Source organism: Micromys minutus (assembly GCF_963924665.1).
Source record: "Micromys minutus genome assembly, chromosome: 13".
Taxonomy (NCBI): Eukaryota; Metazoa; Chordata; class Mammalia; order Rodentia; family Muridae; genus Micromys; species Micromys minutus.
Genome location: NC_137982.1, coordinates 40,996,650 through 41,023,271, shown reverse-complemented (window position 1 = coordinate 41,023,271; position 26,622 = coordinate 40,996,650). Strand labels below are relative to the sequence as shown.

The 26,622-nt window shown below is 40.1% G+C and overlaps 1 protein-coding gene across 2 annotated transcripts in view; it reads right to left on the bottom strand.

Annotated features, from left to right (window-relative positions):
* Positions 1-17,895: 17,895 nt before the first annotated feature.
* XIRP2 (xin actin binding repeat containing 2) overlaps positions 17,896-26,622 on the bottom strand; it is an 81,795-nt gene continuing 73,068 nt past the window's right edge. The window contains exons 8-9 of one of the 2 annotated variants that reach the window (XM_080927732.1): positions 25,005-25,122; positions 17,896-19,768 (exon numbers count right to left, since the gene is read on the bottom strand). In XM_080927732.1, coding sequence (XP_080783858.1) covers positions 18,250-19,768; positions 25,005-25,122 — 1,637 coding nt within the window. In that variant the 3' untranslated portion in view covers positions 17,896-18,249. Of the gene's footprint in view, positions 19,769-25,004; positions 25,139-26,622 lie in introns of both variants that reach the window. The other variant, XM_080927731.1, reaches the window with a different exon arrangement.

The window sequence follows — 26,622 nt, the reverse complement described above, 5'->3', positions numbered from 1 at the left end:
CAGTAAATATTCTTGGTTAGGTAGAGTTATAGAAACAATTATTTTAAAATTTACTTTTTAACTATTTTTTTGCTGGAGGAGGGGAGATAATACAACTGAACGTGCATGTAAGCAAACAAGGGCAAGGAGAAAGGTGTTTTCATTGGCTACAATGTTTGAGTAGCCTGCCTTGCTGTCAAGGAGAAACAACTTAATACAGACAACATGCAAGTTTATCATTTGTCATCACAAAACGTGCAGCGAATGGAAAGACAGAAGCAATAATGCTGATTACTATTTTAACCCCCTTAAGTCTTCATTAAGAAGTTAAGTAAAAACCGTAGTTTGAGGGAAGAGTCAGTATAGCTGCATGGTTCTTCTGTATTGTTAAGACAATCTGTGGTGGTTTCAGGGTATGCAGGCAGATCAGAGTACATTGCTTCAAAAGGGCAAGGTAAAACTTTCTTGGAACCACTTAGCTCTGTGATTGTGAGTATGTATGTGTATGGGGTGGTGGTGGTGTGTTTGTGTGTGTGTGTGTGTGTGTGTGTGTGTGTGTGTGTGTGTGTGTGTGGTGTGTGTGCGGTGTGCATTTGTGGGTGTGTGTGTGTATTTGTGTATGTGTGTGGTGTATGTTTGTGTGAGTATTAAGTGTATGTGTGTGGTGTGTGGTGGTGTGTATTTGCCAGTGTGTGCGTGTTTGTGTGTGGGGGGTGGTGGTGGTGGTAGTGAGTGTGTGGTGTGTGTATATGTTTGTGTGTGTGAGTGTGTGTGTGTGTGTGTGTATTTGTGGGTGTGTATGTATTTGTGTATGTGTGTGATGTATGTTTTTGTGAGAATTAAGTGTATGTGTGTGGTGTGTGGTGGTGTGTGTTTGTGTATGTGTGTGGTGTATGTGTGTGGTGTGTGTGTTTGTGTGTGTGTGTGATGTGTGTTTGTGTGTGTGGTGTGTGGTGTGTGTGTGTATGTGGTGTGTGGTGTGAGTATATAAGTATGCATGTCCTTCAGCCAGCGTCCCCTGTCTGCTCCCATCAGTGTTTTAAATTTCAGCTGCTGGTGTTCAAATGTTGGTATGAAATACTTCAGCAAGAAGTTAAGTAATTGGGAGGAGGCCTGTAGCTTCATCCGTTTTTCTGTGAGAAAGGATCCACAAAGCATCGTAGGCACATAAATTGCAAGTCTATGATCCTGTATTGCTTTAGTTACAACTTCCATTGCTTTGATGAAACACCATAACCAAAAGCAAGTTATGGAGGAAAGGTTTATTTGGCTTACACACTCAAGTCATAGTCATAATGGAAAGAAGTCAGGATAAACACTCAGATAGGGCAGGATTCTCCAGGCAGAGCTGATCCGCAGGCCAGGAAGGGGAGTTGCTTACTCGATTGCTCTCAAGGCCTTCTTCAGCCTGCTTTCTTATAGAACCCAGAACCACCATGTCAGATGACACCCCACACCATGAGCTGAGGCCTTCCCCCATCAGTCGCTAAATAAGATACCGCACTACAGCCGGATCTTATGCAGGCATTTTCTCAAATGAGATTCCCTTCTTTCAAATGACTCTAGCTTTCGTCAAGTTGAAATGAAACTAGCCAAGACATACATAATTTTTCTTCTTCAGTAAATGATGAGAGTTTCTTTTGGACTTGCATCCTCTGGTCATCTGCATTCCAGAAGAGCTTGGCCCAATACATATGTAAATGACAATGCTATATCACTCTGACAAAAAATGCTGCTAAAAGTTATTAACTGTTGTGCTCTTTTAACACTTAGCTAGTGATTTTGCTGTTTGGATGACCTGGAGTCATGTGATAACCTCTTCCTTATGCTCTGAGACCTTCCTTGGCCGTGATGCTGTTATATATTAGTTTGTGCTAAGGCCTGACAATGCAACCAAACAGAAGAAGAGTCACCTGTATATGAGGAAGAGGGCACCCTCTAGGGATTTTTTTCTGAAACAGCTTGAGCTTATAAGGTAAGACAAAGTAATATGAAGACCTGGTATCTCTTCATTTTCAGTCTGTACTAGAGGGAGAGAAAATGTATCCTACTTTAACTTCTTCCCCTGAGCCTTTGGAGGGAAATTTTGTTAATACAAGGACCATAAGGATTCTGATTTCAGTACTTTAGGGTAGTCAGCCATTTATACCTATTCATATTGTATATCGCTTTAAACCAATAAATAGCACTCCCTAGTGCTAGCAAAGGTATTTATTGGACACTGGGCTCCAATACTCTCACAGTCCAATTATAAGCTTTCAATGTTTAGTTCTTGGATGATCACAAGGTGTTTTTCCTTTATTTCTTCAGTAAGGTTCAACAATGGCCATTAACCCAGCCCTAATTTTTTTTTTTAATTTTCGATACTGATACATTCCTTTTTATTCTCTCTTGAATATTCTCTGCATTTATGTTTCAGATGTTATACCCTTCCTCCAATAGCATCCTTCCTCCCCATCCCATTGCCTCCATGAAGGTGCTCCCTCTCCCAACCACCCTCTCCAACCTCAGCACATTGGCATTTCCCTATATTAAGAAAAGTAGCCTCCACTGGACCAAGGCCTCTCCTCACATTGATGCCAGAGAATGCTATCATCTTCTACATATGCACCTGAGGCCATAGGTCTCTTCATGCGAACCTATTGCTTGGTATTTTAGTCCCTAGGAGCTGTGGTGGGTTTGATTAGTTTATAATTTTGTTCTTCCCACTGGGTTGCAGACCCTTTTGATTCCTTCAGTCCTTTCTCTAGCTCCTTCATTGGGGTGCTCATTTTGAGTCTGATGGTTGCCTGTAAGCATCCTCCTCTATATCAGTATAGTTCTGCCGGAGCCTCTGAGGAAGCATCCATATCATGTTCCTGCCAGTGAGAACTACTTGGCATCAGCAATAGTGTTTGGGTTTAGTGGCTGCATATGGGGTGGATCCCCAGGTGAGGCAGTCTGTGGATGATCTTTTCTCCAATCCCTATTCATCCCTTTGTTTCCTCCCTTGAGTACTTGTTTCTCCCTTCTAAGAAAGACTGAGGCATTCACCTTTTGGCATTCCTTCTCTTTGAGCTTCATAAGTTGTATGAATTCTTTCTTGGGTATTCTGAGGCTTTTGGGCTAATAAGTGAGTACATAGCATGAATGCTCTTTTGTTACTGGGTTACCTCACTCAGGATGAGAGCCTCAAGTTTCATCCATTTGCCTAGGAGTTTATGAAGTCATCATTTCTAATTGCTGAGTAGTACTCCATTGTGTAAATGTACCAAAATTTCTGTATCCATTTCTCTGTTGAAGGACATCTGGATTCTTTCCTGCTTCTGGCTATTACAAATAAGGCTACTATGAGCATGGTGGAGCATGTGTCCTTGTTAGATGTTGAAGCATCTTTTGGGTATATGCCTAAAAGTGATATAGCTGGGTCCTCAGGTAGTACTATGGACAATTTTCTGAAGAACTGCCAGACTGATTTCCAGCGTGATTGGACCAGTTTACAATCCTACCGACAGTGGAGGAGTGTTCCTCTTTCTCCATATCCTCACCAGCATCTGCTGTCACCTGAGTTTTTGAATGTAGCCATTCTGACTGGAGTGAGGTAGAATCTCAGGCTCCTGTTAATTTGCATTTTGCTGATGACTACAGATGTTGAACATTTCTTTAGGTGCTTCTCTGTCATTCAATATTTCTCTGTTGAGAAGTCTCTGTGTAGCTCTGTACCTCATTTTTTAATAGGATTCTTTGATTCTCTAAGGTATAGCTTCTTCAGTTCCTTGTATATATTGGATACTTGCCCTGTATCAGATATAGAATTGTTAAAAATCTTTTCCCAATCTCTTGGTTGCCCTTTTGTATTTTTGACAGTGTCCTTTGCCTTACAGAAGCTTTGCAATTTCACGAAGTTCCAGTTTTTGATTCTTGATATTAGAGCATGAGCCATTGGTGTCCTGTTCAGGAAATTTCCCCCAATGCCTATGTGTTCTAAGTTCTTCCCCACTTTCTGTTCTATTAGTTTCACTGCACCTGGTGGTCTTTATGTGGAGGTCTTAGATCCACTTACACTTGAGCTTTGTTCAAGGAGATAAGAAAGGATCATTTCCATTCTTCTGCATGCTGACTGCCAGTTGAACCACCACCATTTGTTGAAGAGGCTGTCCTTTTTCCATTGAATGTTTTTAGCTCCTTGAAAATGATAAAGTAACCATAGGTGTGTGGGTTCATTTCTGGGTCTTTGATTCTATTCCATTAATTTGCCTGCCTGTCTCTGTACCGTTACCTTACATTTTTTTTTTTTAAATCACAATTGATCTGTAATACAGCTTGAGGTCAAGAAAGGTAATCATCTGGATTTTTTTTTTAATTTTTGAGAATAGTTTTTGCTGTCTTGAGTTTCTTTATTATTCCAAATTTTCAAATTGCTCTTTCTAACTCTATGAAGAATTGAGTTGGAATTTTGATGGGTATTGCATTGAATCTGCAGATTGTTTTAGGCAAGATGGTCATTTTTACTATGTTGATCCTTCCAATTCATGAGCATAGAGATATTTCTACCTTCTGAGGTCTTCTTGAATTTTCTTTTCAGAGATTGAAGTTCTTGTCATAGAGATCTTTCACTTGCTTGGTTAGGGCCACCCCAATGTATTTTATATTTTTTGTGACTATTGTGATAAGTGTCAATTCTCTAATTTCTTTCTCAGCCTGATTATCTATTCTTTGAGTAGAGGAAGGCTACTAATTTGTTTGAGACAATTTTATATCCAGCCACTTTGCTGAAGTTGTTTATGAGCTGTAAAGGTTCTCTAGTGCAATTTTGGGGTCACTTACGTATACTATCCTATATCTGAAAATAGTGATCTTTTGACTTCTTCCTTTCCAATTTATATCTTTTTGACTTTTTCTTGCGGTCTGATTGCTCTGGCTAGTACTTCAAGTATTATATCGAATAGGTAAGGGGAGAATGTGCAGCCTTGTCTAGTCCCTGATTTTATTAGAATTGCTTCAAATTTTGAAAGAAATGAAAAATTCTCTACCCCCACTTGTGTAGAAACAATGGCCCAGTGGCCCACCTTGCCTTAGCCTAAGGGACTTTCTCAAGTAAACAATTCTCAGGAGAATAGTAAAATGTGATGACTGATAGATATCTGACCCACTAGAGGAGTCCCAGTTAGGGTCTTGACACATATGCTCACTAACCAAAAGGTTTAAAGATCAGTATGCTTAGCTAAAGAATTTAAATTATAACCTTGCTGATGTAACCTGTACCCCTAAAAATTATAAAGCCTCCTTGTACCTCTGACCTGGATGTAGGCCACCCTAGTGCATTGGACAAATAAAAGTTTGGTTTTGCATTGATCCCTGATTTCTCATCTCATTCATGGGAACCTCAAATAGATAAGACACAATTTGGGTCTTACAGTTTTTCATTGTTTAGTTTGATAATGGCTACTGATTTGCTATATATTGCTTTTACTATGTGTAAGTATGAGCTTTGAATACCTGATCCTCCTAGGACTTTTAGTAATGAAGGGGTGTTGAATTTTTTCAAATGCTTTCTCAGCATCTATTGAGATGATCATGCGGTTTTTCTCTTTGAGTTTGTTTATATAGTGGATGACATTGATGGATTTCTGTATATTGAAGCATCTTTTCACCCCTTGAGTTGAAGTCTACTTGATCATGGTGAATGATCATTTTGATATGTTCCTGGATTCAGTTTGCAAGAATTTTATTGAGCATTTTTGCATCAAAGTTTATGAGGAAAACTGATCTAAAGTTCTCTTTCTTTGTAGGGTCATTGTGTGACTTAGGAATGAGCATAATTGTGGCTTCCAAAAATAACTTGGGCAGTATTTCCTCTGTTTCTAGTTTGTGGAATCGATTGGAGAGTATTGGCATTAGGTTTTCTATGAAGGTCTGATAGAATTTTCCACTAAACCCATCAGGTCCTGGGCTTTTTTTAGTTGAGAGCTTTTTAATGACTGCTTCTATTTCTTTAGGGGTTATGGGGCTGTTTAGGTGGTTTGTCTGATCTAATTTTGGTACCTGGTATCTCTCTAGAAAAATTTCCATTTCCTCTAGATTTTCCAGTTTTGTTGAATATAGGCTTTTGGAGTAGGATCTGATGATTTCTTGAATTTTCTCAGTTTCTGTTGCTATGTCTCTCCTTTCATTTCTAATTTTGTTAATTTGAATACTGTTTCTTTGCCCTCTAGTTAGTTAGACTAGTCTCCTACTTTTATTGTGTGTGGTGCAGTATTCGCTTTGAGCTTTAGCAGAAGTTTGTTTATGAATGTGGGTGCCCTTGTATTTGAAGAATAGATGTTCAGGATTGAAACTTCCTCTTGATAGATTTTTCCTTTGATGGGTAAAAAGTGTCCTTCCTTATCTTTTTGATGATTTTTGGTCAAAAATCACCTCTTTTATTCAATATTAAGGTGACTACTCCAGCCTGTGTCATGGGTCCATTTGTTTGGAAAGTTTTTTTCCCAACCTTTTACTCTGAGGTAGTGCCTGTCTTTGTTGCTGAGATGAATTTCCTATATGAAGCAAAATGCTGGACACTGTTTATGTTTCCAGTCTAATAGTCTATGTCTTTTGGGGGGGAATTGGTGTTAAGAGATATTAAGGAATAGTGATTGTTGTTTTCTGCTAATTTCATTATTAGAGGTAGAATTGTGTTTTTGTTCTTTTCTTCTTTGAGGTTTGTCGCAAGAAGATTAGTTTCTTGCTTTAACTAGGGTGAAGTTTCCCTCTTTGTGGTGTAGTTTTTCATCTGTTCTCCTTTTTAGAGCTGGATTTGTGGACAGATAATTGTGCAAAATTGCTTTTGTCCTGGAATATCTTGGTCTCTCCATCTATGGTAAGTGAGAGTTTTGCTGGATATAGTAACCAGGGCTGGCATTTTTGTTCTCTTAGGGTATGTATGACATCAGTGCAGGATCTTCTAGCTTTCATAGTCTCTGTTGAAAAGTCTGGTGTAATTCTGATTGGTCTGTCTTTATATGTCACCTCTCCTTTTTCCCTTACTGCTTTTAGTATTCTTTGTTTTGAACATTTGCCATTTTGACTATTATGTGTCAGGAAGAATTTGAATTCTGGTCCAGGCTATGTGGGGCTCTGTAGGCTTCTTGTATGTTTGTGGTCATCTCTTTCCTTGTGTTAAGGAAGTCTTCTTCTATAATTTTGTTGAAGACCTTTACTGGGCCTTTCATTTGGGAGTCTTTGATGTCTTCTATACCTTCTATCCTTAGGTTTGATCTCCTCTTTGTGTCCTGGATTTCCTGGATGTCTTGGGTTAGAAGGTTTTTGATTTTTGTATTTTCTCTCACTGTTGTGTCAATGTTTCCTATGGTGCCTTCTGCCCTTGAGATTCTCTCTTTCATCTCTTGTGTTCTGTTGGTGATGCTTGTGTCTCTCACTCCCATTGTCTTTCCTAGGTTTTCCAACTCCAGGTTTCTCTCTTTTTGTGATTTCTTCATTGTTTCTATTTCTGGTTTAAATCCCTTCACCTGTTTGCTTTTTATTTTCTCTAGCTCTTTAAGTAATTTTTGTGGTTTGTGTGTGTGTGTGTGTGTGTGTGTGTGTGTGTGTGTTTTCTCTTTAAGAGCTTCAACTTATTTGAGTGTGTTCTCCTGGCTTTCTTGTACTTCTTTAAGTGTGTTATTTATGTGTTTCTCAAAGATCTCCATCACCATCATGAAGTATGATTTTAATCTAAATATTGTTTTTCTGGTGAGTTGGGATATCCTCTATTTGCTGTGATGGGATAACTGGGTACTGATGTTGCCAGGTTGTCTTGGTTCCCTTTTTTAGATACTTGTGTTTGCCTCTTGCCATCTTGTTATTGGTGCTGCTAGATGATCTTGTTGTCTCTGACTGAAGCTTGTCTCTCCTGTGGGTCTGTGAGCCCCCGTGGTCTCTGGAGGAAGATTTCTCCTGTGTGTTCAGGTCTCTGGGTAGGCTGTGAGTTCTGATGGTGGTGCTGGGTCCTGATGCACCTGGGCTTGCTCTATCTCTGGGTCAGAAGCATCTGTTCCCAGGCAGCACGGCCACCTAGGCCCTGAGAGTTCCAGGCAGCCTCTCTGGAATAGAGTGTGGACTAGCCCTTGGGCTCAGGAGTGAGAGCCCTCCTCAGGCTCTTCTGGGAACCCAGCAGCTTGTGGGATACTGGGCTGGGCCTGGCCTTGGGCAGGAAGTCTGATACTTTCTTAGTTATCTTAAATATTTGATACATGTCACCAAGTGACATGTATTTAACCATCCTAACCACAGAGTGTACTTAGCTAAGAGTTTTAACACTGCCCCCTAGTGTCCATTGCCAGTCAGGCCGAAAATGATTTCTTTCTAAAATAACCAACCACAGAAGAAAGTCCATACTTGGTTTTTCAAGGACTGGAATTTAAGCCAGAGATGAATGTAAAGGAAGCTTATTGGACTTTGTGGTCTTGCTATTATGAGAAAAGAAGAGATTGAAGTTTAGTAGAGTAGCATCTCAAAGGAAGCCTCAGCTGGCCTTACAGGGCATCTGAGTTGAATTCTGTTGAATTGTCTTTGCAATGATGATTGTCCTCGTGAAGGCCACACTGGATAGACTGCTCTTATCAGGAGAAGCAATCTTGCTAAGAGGCCTAAGAGGTCTAAGGTTTGAACCACAATCTTAGGCTTTTCGAAGAAAGCCTTTAGTTTTGAAGAGGAATCATCACTGGGCACCATAAATGGTACACTCAAAACTTATGATTAAGTAATGATACCCAACCTTCCAGGCATGAGGCCTTATGCTTTTGATTCCAGCACTTAGGAGGCAGAGGTCTGCAGACTAGCCTGGTCAACAGTGACTTCCTGGGCAGCCAGAGCTAGAGCAAGACCTGGCTCTCTTCCATTCTTAAGGCTTTAAAGAAAGTGTGTGCGGTGAAGCCTGGAGAGTCAGGAGGTGGAGAAGGATCGAGAAGGATTGGGGAGGAGAATGATCAAAGTAAGTTGTTTGGAACTCTCAAAGACTAAATAAAAATACTGTTTCAAGAAAGACAAAAGATTGAGGTTGTTTTACAAACCTCAAATAATTTGCACAACCATTTTCTTTTAAGAAATAAGTAAACAGCAAAACAAACAAACAAACACACAAAGTTTTCTGAGATTCTCAGATCTATATGCAACACTGTAATTTCTTTCATTATATGAATGCCTTTCTTGTGGGACAGATTATGATTTAACAATTTTCTTTTCTTATTCGCTCTCCCTACACATATCAATGGCTAGATAAATGTTGGTGGAATGGCTGGATGATGCCACAGTGAAAACTCTCATAGCTTTCTATCCATGTCCTATTGTTTTTACTGTCTGAGAAAGTGATATACTAAATGATAATATCAACCTATAGATATTTCAACAGTTTTCCCCCTACCATTTCATTTATATACAAATGTTTGTGAGTTTCAAATTTTCTCAAAATAATTTAGGCTTAAATTAGCCACAGGACTTAATTGGTTCTGATGAGGCAGGCAAGTGAAGTATGCAGGAGATTAGCCCATGAAAGAAACCAGTTGGCCAGGAAAGATGGGAGTCTAGCCCCTAAGACCTACTTGATTCAACCAGGGTCTGGAGAGGTGCAGCTCAGGGCAAACGATCAAGAAACTTCACACTATATGGTCCCTCCTGGATCATCAGGATGTCCATGAACTTCTAACCTTCATCCTAGCTAGGCTCCACTTCATCTTTTTGGACATCCATTATCTGAACTATACGTCCTGCTACCGTTCATAAGCCCCAGTCCAACACCTTTGGAAATCTCCACAATACTCAACAGACTGCAGTATCCACAATGAGGCTAATATCCAGAAATATCTTCTAACTTCCTGGAGACTGGGGCTCTGCATTCCTTAGCAATTCCCCATGTTTTCCTGGATTCACTAATTTGAATCTGAGTATCGGTAGGTAGTTTGTGGCTTTAACATCAATCAATATTTTGAGAACAGATGTTCTACTAATCTTATTAGTTAAAGATTTTTAAATGACTCTTAAGTTTAGAAATCATCCTTAGTTATGAGAGAAATGGGGAGGGGAGAGTGAGATCTTTCGGGTTAAAAAACTGTGATTACTTTTTGAAGGTTCTACTTTGGTGATAGAAAATCTTCCCTGTTCTACAACTGGCCAGAACCAGCCAGTCAGCAGGTAACAACCAACCAGCTGAGACATATTCTTTTTCTTCAAGTTTTCTGAAAAATTAATATGCCCTTACACATTACTCTAGAGGTGCATTAGGAAATTGTCTGGAGGAACGTTCCCAGATGCACACATTGGCTACACCTTTGACAATGGGTGGTACGTATGTGTTTTTGAGCATCACTGCATTGTGAAAAAGCCATTGTCCCATTATTTCAGTGCTAATCATTATAAGTTTCAAAACTAGCAGTGATGGGGAACAGTTGTGCCACTCTAAGATTCATATTTAAGATTATTTTTTGTAACTTACTTATTTTTTAAATTGATATGTTCATAAATTTGAGTTTCTTTTTTTTCAATTTTATTGGATATTTTCTGTATTTACATTTCAAATGTTATGTTCCCCCACTTCCTCCTTTCCTCCCCCTCAACTTCCTTCCATGAAGGTGCTCTTTCTCTCAATCACCCTCTTCACCTCAATGAAAGAGCTAGAGAAAGGACTGAAAGAGATTTGCAACTTCATGGGAAGAGCAACAACGTCAACCAGCCAAGGCACTGAAGTGCAACCTACTTTTTAAAAGAATCTCACACCTAAGTCTTGTATGTATATGATTTCCACATCTCTCTCTTCCCCTCCCACTTCTCCCTTGACCTTCCCCTATTTCACATCAACACTAGTTCAAATTATGAAGGAATTTAAATAAAAGCCCCTGTCTAAATGAAGAGTTTTAGAGGATCAGATCAAGGCTCCTAACAGAATGAGAACCAATTTTCTCCAGGCATGAACCCCTGATCCCTTCTTCTGTCTTGCAGTGAGCACTAGACATGTGGCTACAAGCAACAGAGATGGGCTTGCGAGTGTCCACTCCACCTTTCTCTCCAGACACAAGAATATATGGATATATAAATTTTACCATGTCAATATATAAATTTAAATATATAAATAATGATTAAGTTTTTACCCATAGGTTTAGGTGGTTAGACAGGTATTGACAGCCTTAAAAGCCCTTATAGTTGGTTTTTGACCCTACCTCCCATTTTCCTGAGAGCATTAGAAAGGCCAACATCATTTTAGCCACTCTTTAGGCTTTCTTCTGAAAAGAATGTCTCTGAGTTAGAGTCATGGCGTTCTGACCTCCAAAGAGTAGATCATTCCTTCCATACTCTTGCCTGCTTCCTTAAGAGTTAATCCAACTCTGCCTCCCATACACCATCAAGATACGAGCCCAGGCTACAGCTCAGGACCCTTGAGTATTCCCATTCATGTCATTCTCCACAGCTATCTCTCTTCCACCTGGATCTTTGCTCTGATTCAAATAAGATTGCCTCTCTACACTGGTAAGTAGCCATAAGCCCTGATTTTCAGTTCTCAGGATCAGAGGCAAGAGCCGGGAAATACTTGACTCAACCCTGACCATGACAATGAAGTTAGACATAGCACCATGCAAAGTAAGACCAAGATGAGAGGGATGTGACCTCAGAAGAGGCCACTCTTGAAGACAGATTGATCTCGCAAACCTCTAGCCTCCAGAATTTAACACATTTGTATTGTTTCCCTCACTCAGTCTGCGGTACTTTGTTTTGACAACCAAAGCAAAATAATGCTCTCCATGTAACAATAAGAAGTCACTGAATTTTTTTCTTGTTTAGTTACTAAGTTTGATATTTAGCTGAAAGAATTGTGTCATGATACAAACGATCTCATTAGTAACTTGTTAAAGCATATTTGAATTTTTGTAAATTCCGGCATATCAGCCAGAAAGGGCAACTTAGCAAACAGTAATGATAGAATGCCATTTGCAACTTAGGAGTATTTTTCAAAAAAAGAATTTGGTATTGTTAATCCCACTGGAAAACATTAATACAATTACTTTTTTTTTTTTAAGTCTAATTTAAAGCAGGGTTTATTAAGCACTGGGCAGGTCCATACCCAGGATTCCAAGGTGCCAAATTGCATTACCTAGGGACTTATAAAGGCAAAGACTACAAGGCTCTCTACTTCCTACCTCTTCCAATCAGAGGCAAGAATATATCCTGAATCTCATATCCATATACTAAGGGCTGGTTCATCTGCAACCCCCACTTCTAGGGCTAGCTCAGCTGCTCTGCCTCTTTTCTGCTGTGAAGCAACACCATTGAGGAATAGATCCTCTCCCCTTCCTTTTTACCATCATCATTGATGGTGGGTGGGAGATTTGACCTCAAATGGGTCCTGAGAGCAGTAGACCTATCCCTGCTCCTTACCTACTATAGCACTGGGGAGAGCCGGCCCTCCATCTGACCTGGGCAGCATGAATAGAGCTGTTCCTGAAGTTAGGTGTGTGGGTAAGATGGCCCCAAAAGGTGTGAGCATGGGAGAGCTGGCCCTGCAACTTGTCTGCCATTCCATAGCATGGTCGTCAATAGAGATTCCCTCACCAACCCTTGCTTTTTGCCACCTACGGCTGAAGGGCTGGGAGGCTGTGGGGCTGGAAGGCTGTGGGGCTGGAGGGCTGGAGGGAGAGCTGAATGTAGGATCATGAAAGCAAGAAAGATGACGCTGTCCCTTACCTGCTGTAGTACTGGGAAAGTACTCGCTACACCCTACCTGGGTAGCACAGTAAGGCTGGTGTGGATATGGGTGTAAGCACATGTTTATGGATATAAGCACAGGAGAACTGACCCTGTAAAGTGGAATGGATAGATAAGGCAGAGATTCCCTCCTCCCTAGTCCCTTTCCATCTATGACAAACAGGAGAGCTGTCGCTGGGGTCAGGAGAGTGGAAGAACTGGCCATGTCCTTTACTGGCTACAACACTTGGGGGAGTGGGCCCTGCCCCTTGCCTGGACAACAGAATAGAGCTGGCCCTGATGGTGGGGGTAGCTAGGGACCATGTTGAGTGTGAGAGCAGACTTTCCAACTTCTCAGGCCCATATCCAGGGCTCTAAATTGTACCACTCCAACATCTACCCATCAATGATCTTCTGGAACACATGAAGGGCTCAATCGTACAGATCCAAAACTACAGGATCTCCATGACACAGGGCAACAATAGGCTATCCAAGAGGAGTGTTGGTGAGATTTCAGTACTGACAGTGTAGCAGAAGCCAGAGGCTTCGAACCAGACCAACAAGTCATTGCAATGAGCATTCGCAGGCAAAGAAGTGTGGGCAAAAGGGTGTACTGTGAGATACACCTTGACACACTGTAGCTTCCACAGTGAGAATTTTTTTTCTTTGTTGGTGAGGGGATTACATGGGTGAGTATTAAGGGAGGAGAAGATGAGTAAGATTGGGGTACATGATGTGAAATTACAAAGTAAAAAAGTAAAAGAAAAAAGAATACATCCTGATATACCCCCTACCTACCCGAGTACTTCCCACCTCAGCGTGATCAAACACACAGCCTGTGAAATTGGTGCCGTCCTGATTGTGAAAACCTAAGCTTGTTTCGTTACATGAACAGGCCCCAGTGGTCAAGGAAATTATGTGTCTTTGAGCCAGTGGGGCTTACAAAGTTAGAGGCATTTTTCTTTTATTGATCCTCTAAGCACACTATTTTAAACTTCAAATGAAATGTGAGCCATCACCATACTTACATGAATTATGAACAGAGGCATTAATCCTTTCAGTGATGCAGATATTAGCCTATTCTAATGTTACACTTTATATGTAAGTGCACAAAAATCTCTCTGCTACAAAGATTAAGTGGGCAAAGTCCCACACAGGGACTTTAGTGAAATTTTGAGAATGATCACTTGTTTTAAGTAACTGTACATCAAGATATCATGTCATGAGTTTTCATGAATTAATTTTCCCTCTATAGAAACTTTTGGGTTGTCTTAGCATAAGTGATTATGGAAATAGTGCTGTGTCATCAAGAACTCATGATGAACAGTGAAGAGTGTAATAATTCAATTCAAAAGAAATTTGCTGTGATAGCCCCATAGTTTACCATTTTCTTGGCAGAATTTCACAGTATTTTATTAAATTAGGCAGAAATGTGTGTTATGAATTGAATTATGGCCTCATAAAATGTATTTGTTGATGCTCTAATACCTACAGTTACTTTATTTGGAAATAAGACTGTATAGACTTAAGAAAGGTTACAGGAAGTCAGATGGGTGGTCCATAACCCAAGGAGCCTTCCATGCTTCATAGAAGAACCAGTGTCCTCTGGTGTGTGAATACATTGGGTGGGAAGAAATCATGAGAGACACAGTGATCAGTCAGCTACAAGCCAAGGAGAAAGGCCTACAGGGCCTCCATCTCTGCTTGCTTCTACCTGGACCTGCAACTTGCACTTACGAAGTCATGAGAAATTGAAATTTTGTTATTTAAAATCCCAGGTCATGGAAACTTTTAAGAGGCCCACGCCCATGTCCTGGAGTCTGTCTTACTCCCTCTCTGAGAGGCTTTTTTAATATTCATTCCTAAGCTTAATATTTAAAATAAACTCTAACCCTGCTTTAAAATAATATGCCCCCCAGTCTATGGAACTGTGCTGAAGAAACATGACTGAGCTCATACTGTGGAGGCCTCGGGCATTATCTGAGAATTTCCTTGCAAGGGGGAATTTGCTACACTTTCAAAAAAGACATTATTTCCAAGACTGCCTTTTGGTTTTATATTTATAGAAAATCAACGGTCTGTGTTTATGTAGGAGAATATGGGGTAAGGTCTGTTTCATGCATGTACATTCCAAATGTATGTGAAACCACTCATCCATATTCATATGCTATTTTTTTTTCTCAGAATCATCAGATGTATTTAAGGAAAGACAAAATCAGCAGATAATTTAGAAGCCAAATTTTCAAAAGAATGTTTGTATAACAGGGGGAACATCTCATCAAATATGAATTTTAAAAGCCTGACAAACTGTAGTTATACAATCTTTATATTATACATTATATATTATCTGTAATATATTATACATTATATATTATAATATATAATTATATGTTATAATATAATATATTATCAATTAAATATGTAGTAATATAATATATTATTAATTATAATATGTAATTACATATAATAATTATATTATTATATATTATATATTATATGTTATAATGGATTCCTTAGAGTAAGAAAAAAATTAATGTGTAGAATTAAAGGGATTTCTTAAAATTTTTCAGTTGAATTGATTCTGCATATACAACCTACCCTATTTAGAAGGAGAACTGAAAATTTTCATTGAATGCTTAAAAGCATAATCTATGATAGTTTAATGAAGGTAACTACTAAAACATCCTCAATAACAATGCTTTTAAACTATAGATTATTAAAAAAACATTTCCTCTTAGTATAGGTTTGATTTATGTTTTAAACATCATTCTGTGATGTAGGAAAATAGAAGATAAGATGTCTGCCCCTCCATGGATGTGGAGAAAGAGGAACACTCCTCCACTGCTGGTAGGACTGAAAACTGGTACTGCCTCTGGAAATAAGTCTGGCAGTTCCTCAGAAAATTGGACGCAGTATATTACATGAGGACCCAGCTATACCACTCTTGGGCATATACATAAAGAAAGCTCCAACATCTAACAAGGACACATGCTTCACTGTGTTCATAGCAGCCTTATTTATAATAGCCATAAGCTGGAAAAAACCCAGATGTCCTTCAACAGAGAAATGGATACAGAAATTGTGATGCATATACACATTGGAGTACTACTCAGCTATTAAAAACAATGACTTCATGAACTTCCTAGGCAAATGGATGGAACTTGAAGTTCCATCCTGAGTGAAGTAACCCAGTCAGAAAAGAACACTCATGGTATGTACTCACTTATAAGTGGATACTAACCCTCAAAGTTTGGAATAGCCAAGAAACCATCCACACAACTTATGAAGCTCACAAAGAAGAAAGTCCAGAAAGTGGATGCCTCAGTCTTTCTTAGTAGGAAGAACAAAATGTTCATGGGATGAAATAAAGGGACAAATAGAGGAGCAGGAATTGGAGAAAAGATCATCCAGAGACTGCCTCACCTGGGGATACACCCCATATGCCCAATAAACTCAAGCACTATTACTGATGCCAAGTAGTACTTACTGGCAGGAACAGGATTCAGATGCCTCCTCAGAGGCTCTGCCAGAGCCATACTGATACAGTTGAGAATGTTTCTGCTACCATTGGACTGAAAACAAGGACCCTAGTGAAGGAGCTAGAGAAAGGACTGAAGGAGCTGAAAGTGTCTGCAACCCCTTAATTCCAGAGCTCCCAGGGACTAAAACACTAACCAATGAGTTTACATGGAGAGACCCATGGCCCCAGGTACGTATGTCGCAGAGGATAGCATTTTCTGACATCAATGGGAGGAGAGGCCTTTGGTCCAGTGAAGGCTCATTTTTCCCAGTGTGAAAATCAAGGTGCTGAGGTGGGAAAGGGTTGTTGGGAGAGAGAGCACATTCATGGAGGCAATGGGAGAGGGAGAGGGAATAACATCTGAAATGTAAATGCAGAGAACTTCCAATAAAAAGGTTTTTTTGGGGGAAAATATATCTGCCCCTCCAAAAATTGTGTGAGTGTATGTCTGATGTCTGAAAACTTGGGGTCCGTGCTGGTGTCTTCCTCAATCTCAATCCACTTTCTTTCAAAAGAAAAAAAAAAACCAAAATTGAAGAGTTTATTTTTCTTCTTCTTCTGTTTTCAAACTTTAAAGCCATACTTTATTTTATCTACCTTGTTTTTGAGACAGTGTCTGCCACTGATCTTGTTAGGCTGGCTCATAGACTTTGGCATTGACCAGGGTCTTACTCTGCAGTCCTGAAATTCTTAGATACGCATTGTTACACATGGCCTTTCTCTCTCCAACCCCTTTTTCATGTTTTTCTTTTCTTTTCTTTTCTTTTCTTTCTTTCTTTTTTATTTTGGTGAGGGCAGGGGGAAGAAAGGGGCTTACTTGACATAGACTTCCAGGTCACAGTTTGTCACTAAGGGAAGTCAGGCAGTAATTAAAGCAAAATCTTAAAGCAGAAGCCATGCGGAAATGCAGTTAGATGGCTTGCTTGGTGGTTAAGGCTCAACTAGCTTTCTTAGCCTTCTCCCTCTGTTTCTATCTTTGTCTTTGGCTCTTTTTTTATCTTCTTACTTTCTTAACAAATTGGAACAGATACTTTGTATCCTAAGGAATGAGACTAACTTTCCTTTCTTGTGTTCACCTTGATTTGTGTTTTTACGTTTTTATTTTTTGATTTTACTGTAATTACATCATTTCTCACTTTTATTTCTTCCCTCCAAACTTTCCCATTATACTCCTCCTTGCTCTCTTTAATATCCATGGCCTTGCTTTGTTGCTAATCACTGTTACATGCCTGCTTGTGTATGCACATGTGTACGGATTGATTCCTAAAAAGATTAATACAAACGTAGACTGCATAATAGTACAGTCTCCAGGGCCGACGGGTAATGCGGTTCCCGGGAGAAGACTATTTCTCCCAGTGTGGCATTCCTTAGCGCTCTGAAGCTCTATGTGTCAGACTGCCTCATTAGTTTTCCCATTTCCACGTAAAACCGTGTTTATTGGTGGTGTTTCTGATTAGCTTATGTTCTGGAACCATTTTTTGATGAGAGTCTATGGGTGTTGTTTCCAGCATTTCTTGGCTCTTGCCATGGGTCCCAGCCTGCCTGCCTCTGCTTCCTTGAGTGCTGGGTTTAAACGTGTGAGCAACTGCGTCTGCCCGCCTCTTAAGTAATTTTCAAATGTGGAAAAAAACGTGGTAGGACGATATATAGGACAGGGGATAAAAAATAAAATAAAATAAAATAAAAGATTCATAGGAGTTTGCATCTCAGTTGACAACATTTTATTCATCAGAAATTATAGAAAAGGTGTAAGAGTGGCGATGATCACCAACAGAGCCCTCCCACTCGAAACAGTAGCCCACCGGCCATTTGAGAAGAAAACATGGCCGCCCTGCTTCATCTCGGCGTGCCATCCAGATCCAAACTAGTCTCAAGTGAACCGTGGAAGAAAAAAGAGTTATGGAGTGCCATGCAAGAAACAATGGGCTGTGAAGGATGCGATTATGAAACGTGATCTTTACAAATTCATCAAAAGGTTAGCAAGGATCCGGGCGCTTTCTCTGAGAGCATTGTCCCCCAGTGACCGAGCGAGCATGAACTGCCAAGTGGCCAAAGGCTTTTCAGTCAGCCTCGCTGTCGCTGTAGCACCTGTCCCGTTTAATCTGCTCCTCCACAGTCAGATGCGGAGCCTGGCACTGCGCGCTGGGAAACTCAGGCTTAGCCGCACTCTCTTGGCTCTGAGCATCAAAACACATTTTCCCACCATGCCGAGCCGCTCCTGCGGCTCCACCATGCCAGCACTTGACATTTTTTCCGAGTGCTCTTAAATACAAACATGACATATTTTTAAGTTGATCAACAGAATCTATTAAATCACACCCAAGGATGTTATGGTTCTTGGAAAAAGTAGTGATTTTCACAGTGTTAGAGAAAAAAAGGTGTACGTTTGTGTTATTTTCACGGTTTCCTTTAATGCCAAAAAGCTTCACATTGTTAGAAGCTGCAAGGCTTTCCCCTTTAACTGATAAGCCCTGCTGGAAACCTGGCTCCAGTGCCTGATGCAGGGGACTGCCTGCAGTCCCTCTGTCAGCTGTTCGCTCCAGAGCCAAGGCTAGGACATTCTTGGAGGACGACTTTTGAGATTCAAATATACCAAGTAGCTCTGAGATTCTAGATGCGCTGTTAAGCTTTTTAATTTGGTATCCACGTGTGTGATAGTTTGCTTCACTGGCTGTCTGTAATAGGCGAGGACATTCTGAAATAGCTGACTTCTGTCGGCCATCATTCAAGGAGACAGCTACAGAATTGTTATTGTTATTGTTATTGAAGTTCTCCCTATGATTTTCTGGCCCTCCACCACCATCATCATCATCGTCGTCGTCATCATCAATGGTGTTTGTAGCTTGTAAAATGTCTGCACCGTCAGGTTCATTAGCACTAGCATTCTTTTCCTTACCATCACTCTGAGCATGCGCATTGTGGTCGCTAACCTCCCTCCCACTTCTTCTCTTATTCCTCAACCCCTCAGCATCTTTCAGTGGATCACGCACCTTCCCTTTTGCTTTCTCATCTTTTCTTTCCTCGTACCCTTTTATTTCTTTGATTCCTGTAACGTCCTCTTTCTGACAGACATGTTGGCAGGGCTGCAAGTCAGGAAGGCAATCTTGTTCTTGCCCTTGACTTTCCAACATCTTCACATGTTCAGTCAGCGACTCCCTTTTAAATTCTGAGGGAACAGGGATGGCCAACTCAGGTGGCCACTTTGCTTTATTCCCCTTATGTTCTTCCTCAGGGGGAGAGTTTTTCTTAGGCATCTCCTCCTGACAAGGAGGCCAAACAATTTTTAATTTCCCCCTCTCCCCCCATTTTCTCAAATCAGTGTCTTGCCGCTTGCTGTTAGAAGCATCTGCATGTATAGTAAGATCTCCAAGCAACGGGGTATCTACTGTCAGGTTTTCACGCGCATCAGGGTCTCTGCTGGGAATAAAATCAACTAAGCTGCTTTGGTTTTTGCAAGTCCATCGATCTTTATGTTGCTTGTGTCCAAAACCTTCATCGTAATTTCCTTTAGACTTAAAAAGTTGTTTAAAGTGAGGCTTGCAGTATATGTGTCCATGAAGTGAGGCATAATTTCCCAAACTGCCAAAAATAAAGGAGAGAGGTTATTTAGTGTATACTTACTGCACATTCACAGAGAATCACAGAATTATTGTAGTAAGTAGTCAGCAATTCAGGAAAACCCATGTGCGAACCAAAGGAATGGTCCAGCCAATTGAAATTCCGGTTAAGTGAGTTCTTCTCAGTACTTGCTGTGATGTATGACTTTCAGTACTTAGAATCTCAACCTGTATATCACCAGGGGTATAAAAGGTGTTCTCGGAGTCTGTGTTTGCCTTTAGACTCTTGGGCCCAAACTTGTGCAACCCTATGACCTCTGAGTTTATAGTCCAGACCCAGAATGACCTGTGCCAAGAAATGTTCTAATACTACCAAACATTTAATAAAATTAGAGAAAAGAACTCTTTGTGAGCCTTTAACACCAGTATTTGGGGGAAAAGAGGCAGGTGGAACTTTGTAAATTTGAGGGCAGCTTGGTCTACATAGTGTCCTCTAGGATAACCAGAGATACAGAGTGAGATTTTTAACTCCAACAAAACAAACCCACCGCCACCACCATCACCACAGTCATCATCAACAACAAAGAGCTTGTATCTTCAAAAGGAGAATGTGTCATATAAAGATGAGACAATTGGGTTAGCAGACTGCTGCAATACTTTATACCAGAAGGAAATGAAATAACGCATTTGAAACATTTATAGTCAGTGAAAGTAAATATTACTCAAAAGATTTGAAGATGCTGATGTGAGCCAAAAAGACCTTTTTACCACGTAGGGAAAGGCTGAACGTTACCAGCATAGTAGAATTTAAGGAAACTGCCTCCACCTAATCATTTTCTGGTGAGTGCAGTAGAAACTATGCTTGAATGTCTGGAATATCTAACAATATCTAACATAGCAACAGTGTTAGACTCTGCACTAGTAAATATCATGATGCTTGGAGCATTGAATGAAAGGTTAAGAGGGCAGAGAAGGAACTGTGTGTGGTCAGTGTCTAAATAACCTGGCACAGATCATCAGTAACTGTTTCTTTTCTAAAAAAAAAAGGAGAGTAGGTGAATGAAATCAGATCAGATGTGAATTTTATAAAATCAATAGATTGGCACTGTTAGTGCATTTTGTTGTTCAATGACTTTACACTTAAAAAAAAAAGTGTATTCCTTCTGTTGTATGTGTGTTCACTAGGTGAGTGTCCTGGTACAGGAGACCAGAAGAGAGATTCAGGTCTGCTGGAACTGATATCCAGGACAGTTGTGACTAGCCATGTGGTTGCTGTGTTCATGTACCTCAGGCTGGCTGTGAGCTCACAATTCAGCTGTTGCACAACTTGAATCTAGGGCTAAGACTACAGGCATGTGCTAATGATGTTCTGGATGATACAGAACTCTGTTACAAACCCGAGGCCTTGTGCATGTTACATAAACTACCTCATCTGCATTCCCAGCTCCATCCCATGGCTAAATGAATGGATATAGGACACTCTAATGATAAATCTATTGTGATGTGTTAATAGTTCTTGGCACTGAATTGAGGGCCATCCATGTGCTAGACATGTGCTCTGACACCAAGGCGTACCTCAGTCCCACTTTTCACATTTTATTTTCAGATAGGGTGTCATTAGGCTCCCCAAAGAGATCTTGAGTAGCTTAGAACACAGGTTTACTTGTTTGCAAATACCCATTTTAATCTTTAAATGTCCTCTGTATTTTCTCTTTCCTCAAGATCTACTCATTGAAAGACCAGAGCATTTGGCCTAGCTCCATCTTCTTTATGAAATGAAGTAAAGGTCTCTCTCTCTCTCTCTCTCTCTCTCTCTCTCTCTCTCTCTCTCTCTCTCTCTCTTGCTGTCACACACACACACATACACACACACACACACTTATTTTGTATTATATATGTGAGTATTAGTTCTTCCCAGTAAAAAGGCTTAGAAACAAACCTGAAGGAGTAGAATGGGCCCCAAGTGTGTTGACATAGTGTCACATGTGTCATTAGAGCAGTGACTCTCAACTGTCCTAATGTTGTGACCCTTCATGTTATGGTGACTCCAACTATAAATTATTCTCCTTGCTTCTTCACAACTGTAATTTGGCTACCGTTATGAATCATAATGTAAGCATCTGTGTTTTCTCACGGTCTTAGGTCATCTTTGTAAAAGGGTCCTTTGACCCCCCCCCCCTCAAAGGGGTCACAACCCACAGGTTGAGAACAGTTTCATTAAAGTTAAAGACACCTAACAGAAATTATGGAATCAGTACTTGCACAGAAAATGTAAAGCTACCTGCAACTGTCAGAAAAAGAGGAATTAATTCCCTGACATCTATTACGGTCACAGCAAAAGCTCTCTGTAGACTTTCTCTGAAAGAGAAGAGATTTCTCTGGACAGAAAGCAGAAGAGGTGAGTACTTGTCAATGTATTTGGCTGAAGGCAATCAACCATCATCAAACACACACACACACACACACACACACACACACACACAAACACACACACGTTTAGTGAGTTTGTGAAGACCATCCTTTCCCCCCTAGAAAGTAGTTACTTGGCCAAGTATAGTGTACACCTGTAGTTCTAACTCAACATCTAGTTCTGTCCATTTGGAAGCTTTCAGGACAATGAAAAGCCTGAACTGTTTGGTGTGTGTGTAATCAACAGCTTTAGAGTGGAACATTTCACAGGCCAAATGTTCTGTGTTCTAAAAAAACATGTTGTGAGGCAAGAAGAGAACACGGTGAGAGATAAAAATGATTACAATATATATGCAACAGAATAAAAAATACAGTAGTAGAAAATACGCAGGGCAGCAACAATTAAATAAAAATGCATCGTTACGTGAACCACTTTAGTCAAGGGAATGAGTGCGTGCCAGGTTTAAAACAGAATACACAAAAGGGTCTTCCAAATATGGCTAGCAAAGCTCTATTTTTTTTTAACCTTAATTGGGGGTTACAAAGTGGCCATGCTGTAATGATTCATGTAACTTTGCATTTGAATTGTTTGGATTTCTTTATATTTTTGATTCATCACATAAAAAAAATCAGTCTTTGAATATGTAATTTTGAGTCTTTATTGTATGTCAGCCTTGATTAGGTGTTGGAAAAGCAAAGTGTAGTACAATTAATGTCAACAAGACTTATATTACATCGTGTTGACAGAGGGGAAAGGGCAAGAAATGCATTGAGGAATGTTTTGGAAGGATACCTGACTTGTACATGAGAGTTGCATGAAGCTTCATGCATGGCATAGGCTTAGTTAAGGTGTGGAGAATGAATGAATATTAATCTGGGAGATGGATATGAAAAACCCTTAGGATTAGTAGGGATGGCACAGCTACTTGCTAGAAGCAGACAGAAATATAGCTATGAATTGCAACTGCAAGGGAATAATTCTGCACAGAACGGAACACACTGGGAAGGATTTGGAATGCTTGAATTGGTGAGAAACAGGGGCTTTATTTGAACTGCACACTAGATTTTCTCTTAGTGGACAGGAGGAGCTACTTTATGTTTTGAACAGAGAAGTGACTTCAAATTTGTGCTTTGGAAAGTTCTCCGTTTTACTACATTGTGGAACACACTCTTAGGACAGAGTTTTGATGGTGGTGTTGGTTATAGATATGAACACAGGGAGGCCAAATCTCTAGCTGTGATGATGTTGGCATTCACCCAAGTGAGAGACAATAGTGGCTTGGCTAGAATGGCAGTTGGGTTATGGGGATGGCCAAATGTGCACAACTTAAAAGGGAACTATGTGAATCCTAGAATAAAGAAGTGGGGCATGGTTTGGGCACAAGAAGTGAAGGAAAATGGTAAGTGAATGGTAGCTTCATGACAAGGTCACAGTTAATGTTCATGTCATTGACTTTTACAGAGGGACAGAAATTAAACTCTGAATGAATGACAACAGTGAGAGGAAAAGGGGTCCCGTCGATATCATTATGCTGGCAGAAACATTATTATTGGATATAAGCATTTAGTGAGCAAACATGCAATCTGGCCCAGCAGTTCACATTTCAGAGTCATCCCCATGAGGAAGGCTGCTCAGGTAACAAGACTATATGGGATTCACCAGAAGAAAGAAGAGACAAGGAGAAGTGTATGTCTGCATTGCTGGCTTCTGAAGAGCTCTAGTTTCTCATTGATGATCCGAAAGAGTCACCCAAACAGGTGCCTGCAAAGGAGCACCCCAAAAGTAGAGGAGCATCATTATGTTATATTGTCATAGAAACGAAGGGAGAGTAACTTTGCAATGAGGAATATTTGACACTGCCAATTAAAGTCAGGAAAGTGCTAGGCAGAGAGGTGCACATTAGATTCAGCAAAATAGATTTTCCTCCAGCATTTCAAACTACAGCCTTACCAAATGTCACGTTCATTTAGATGCCTCTACTTTGAGAAGTGTGTAAAAGGAAAGCTCTTGCCACTCTTGTTGATTAGCATGCTTCTTTTGCTTCACAAATAAACAGCTTTCCCAGGCCTGTCACTAATATTCTCCCCAGTTCTATTTATTAACTTATGGAATGTTGCTGAAACAGGCAAGATCGTTACATCCCCCACTTTGGGATACAAAGTTTCCCTGGAACACATTCTGGTCTACTCATTTACAGACACCTCCACCTGTTCTGGGTAAGCAGCCATTCTTGGAATGATGGGAATAGAAGAGCCAGCTAAATGACAATATTCACTATCTGCCCTATACAGAAAGAATTTACAGCTTCTAATATAACACTTATCCTTCCAGCCACATTAACTGGAACAACCTGACATGCTCACTAACTCGGGATGCCCTCTCACCCACATGGTTTCCACAACAAGAAAGGCACCTTGAGAAAGGGAAGGGTCGACAACCAATGTGACCTATGAACAATAGAACAGAAACACCTGAACCCCAGTCCTCTCGTGACTATAGTCACTGGATGCAGTTGCAAGATCTGGAAAATCCTACTCTCTAGACCAGTGGTTCTCAACCTGTGGGTTACAGCCCCTGTGGGGGAGTCAAATGAGCCTTTTACAGGGGTCTCCTAAGACCATCAGAAATATCGGATTTTCACACTACCAATGCACACCTAGCAAAAATGCAGTTATGAAGTAGCAATGGAAATAATGTTATGGGTAGGGGTCACCCGTCACAACACCAGGAACTATATTAATGGGTCGCAGCGCTAGGAAGGTTGAGAACCGCTGAAGTGGAGACTAGATGTTCTGCATATGCTACAAGTTTATTCAGTCTGTGTGGCACAGTCAACAAGATGTTTTACCTCAGTTTACTGCTGCAGTGGCGGCATCTGAAGCAAGATTTATGAAAATTCTGCTTGTCTGCTACGAGGCACTCCATTGGATAAACTGTCTTTTGACAAATGGTGCAAATTTCCTTGTCTTGGGCCAACAGTTTCTAAAAGTAAAAAGGTATAAAGGCTTATATAGTTCTATTTTCAGTCACAGCTGTAAAAGCATATGAAAGCAAATGATACACTAATTGGCCATGCAGATAAAGTGAATCAGCTCTAACAATAATCTTTTGTCTCCTTTCTCTGAGCAGGGTATGCTAGCATATAGTCTCGGGATCTGGTCCAAAGAGTTCATGCCTTTACCATATATTCCTTATGAACACCTTGTGTGTTATACTAACATTTGTTAATAGATTAGACATATCCAGTAAATACATATACAGTAAATGTATGAGGAGCCTTGAGAAAGTGCATCATTTCAAGCAGCTAAGGAGGGACATATGAATTTATACACAATAATTTAATTTTTGAAACCATATAGAAAAATTATTCCAAAGGATATGCAGTTTTATAAGCAAGACATTGTATAATATTTGATTAAGTCTTTTCTCAACAGTTCTAGGTCTACCTCATTGCACCAACCGTAAACTGCCTTGTAACAATACTCTCTCATATGTAAAATATTCAGGCAGGGTCCTCTAGGGTTACCTAACCGGATTTACACTCTTACAGCCTTCTGGATTCTTGCATCTGCTCTTTCTGTGTTCTCTGCTTCTCTGTCTCAGTACTTACAGTCATTTCCCATTGCTCCCCTGTGAAGGACAGTTCTTACAAATAACAGTGGTTACCTCACTAACTGGGGATTCTATGGGGGCTTGCAGTGGACAGAGATATATTGATTAAATATGGGTTTTTCTTTCTACCATACTCTTCTGAGAATAACACAGCCTTTGTATCAGTCACCTATGGAAGCAAGTATGTCAAAGGTCCTTCACACAGAAATGACTCTTATAATTATGCTCTGTGGTGGAGAGGACTCCTTGGCCCTTTTGATTCCCATGGGGACGTATTTCTATACTTAGCACCAGCTTTTCTGTCTTGTCTATGGTTTTGGGATCGTCTTAAGGAAAACAGAACATTTGAAATTAATTAGACAGCTTTGCTTAATTATGCCAGGAGCAAGAATATTAAGAAACCATATTAACTTGATAAACTAGACACATATGTTGTAAATATGAGAGGCAGGATTATTAATTTTGGTGGATTTTATTTTTAAGTTTGCTCTTTCTTTCAATCTGTCTAAAAGAGTGACCGTTTTGATGAAACCTATTAAGTACATCCAATCCGTATGATCATGAAGTCTCATTAACTGTAAAAAGTGTGGAAACTAACAAAAAGGAACAAGCTATCTTCTGATGTTACAAATATCCTGTCCTATGTTCAAAGGAGTTAAAGTTCTCATCTTACAAACATAATCAAGTTTTAATCCATATGGCTTATCCTCCTCCGTGAAAGAGACCGAGTTGTCATTTAGAGTTTGTGTTCATAAAGGTGAAAATATCAGTTATAGAAAACATTGGATTCAGTGAATAGGATCCCCTCAGCTCAATAAGAACATCTAAACTGTCTGTTCTTACACCTATGCATT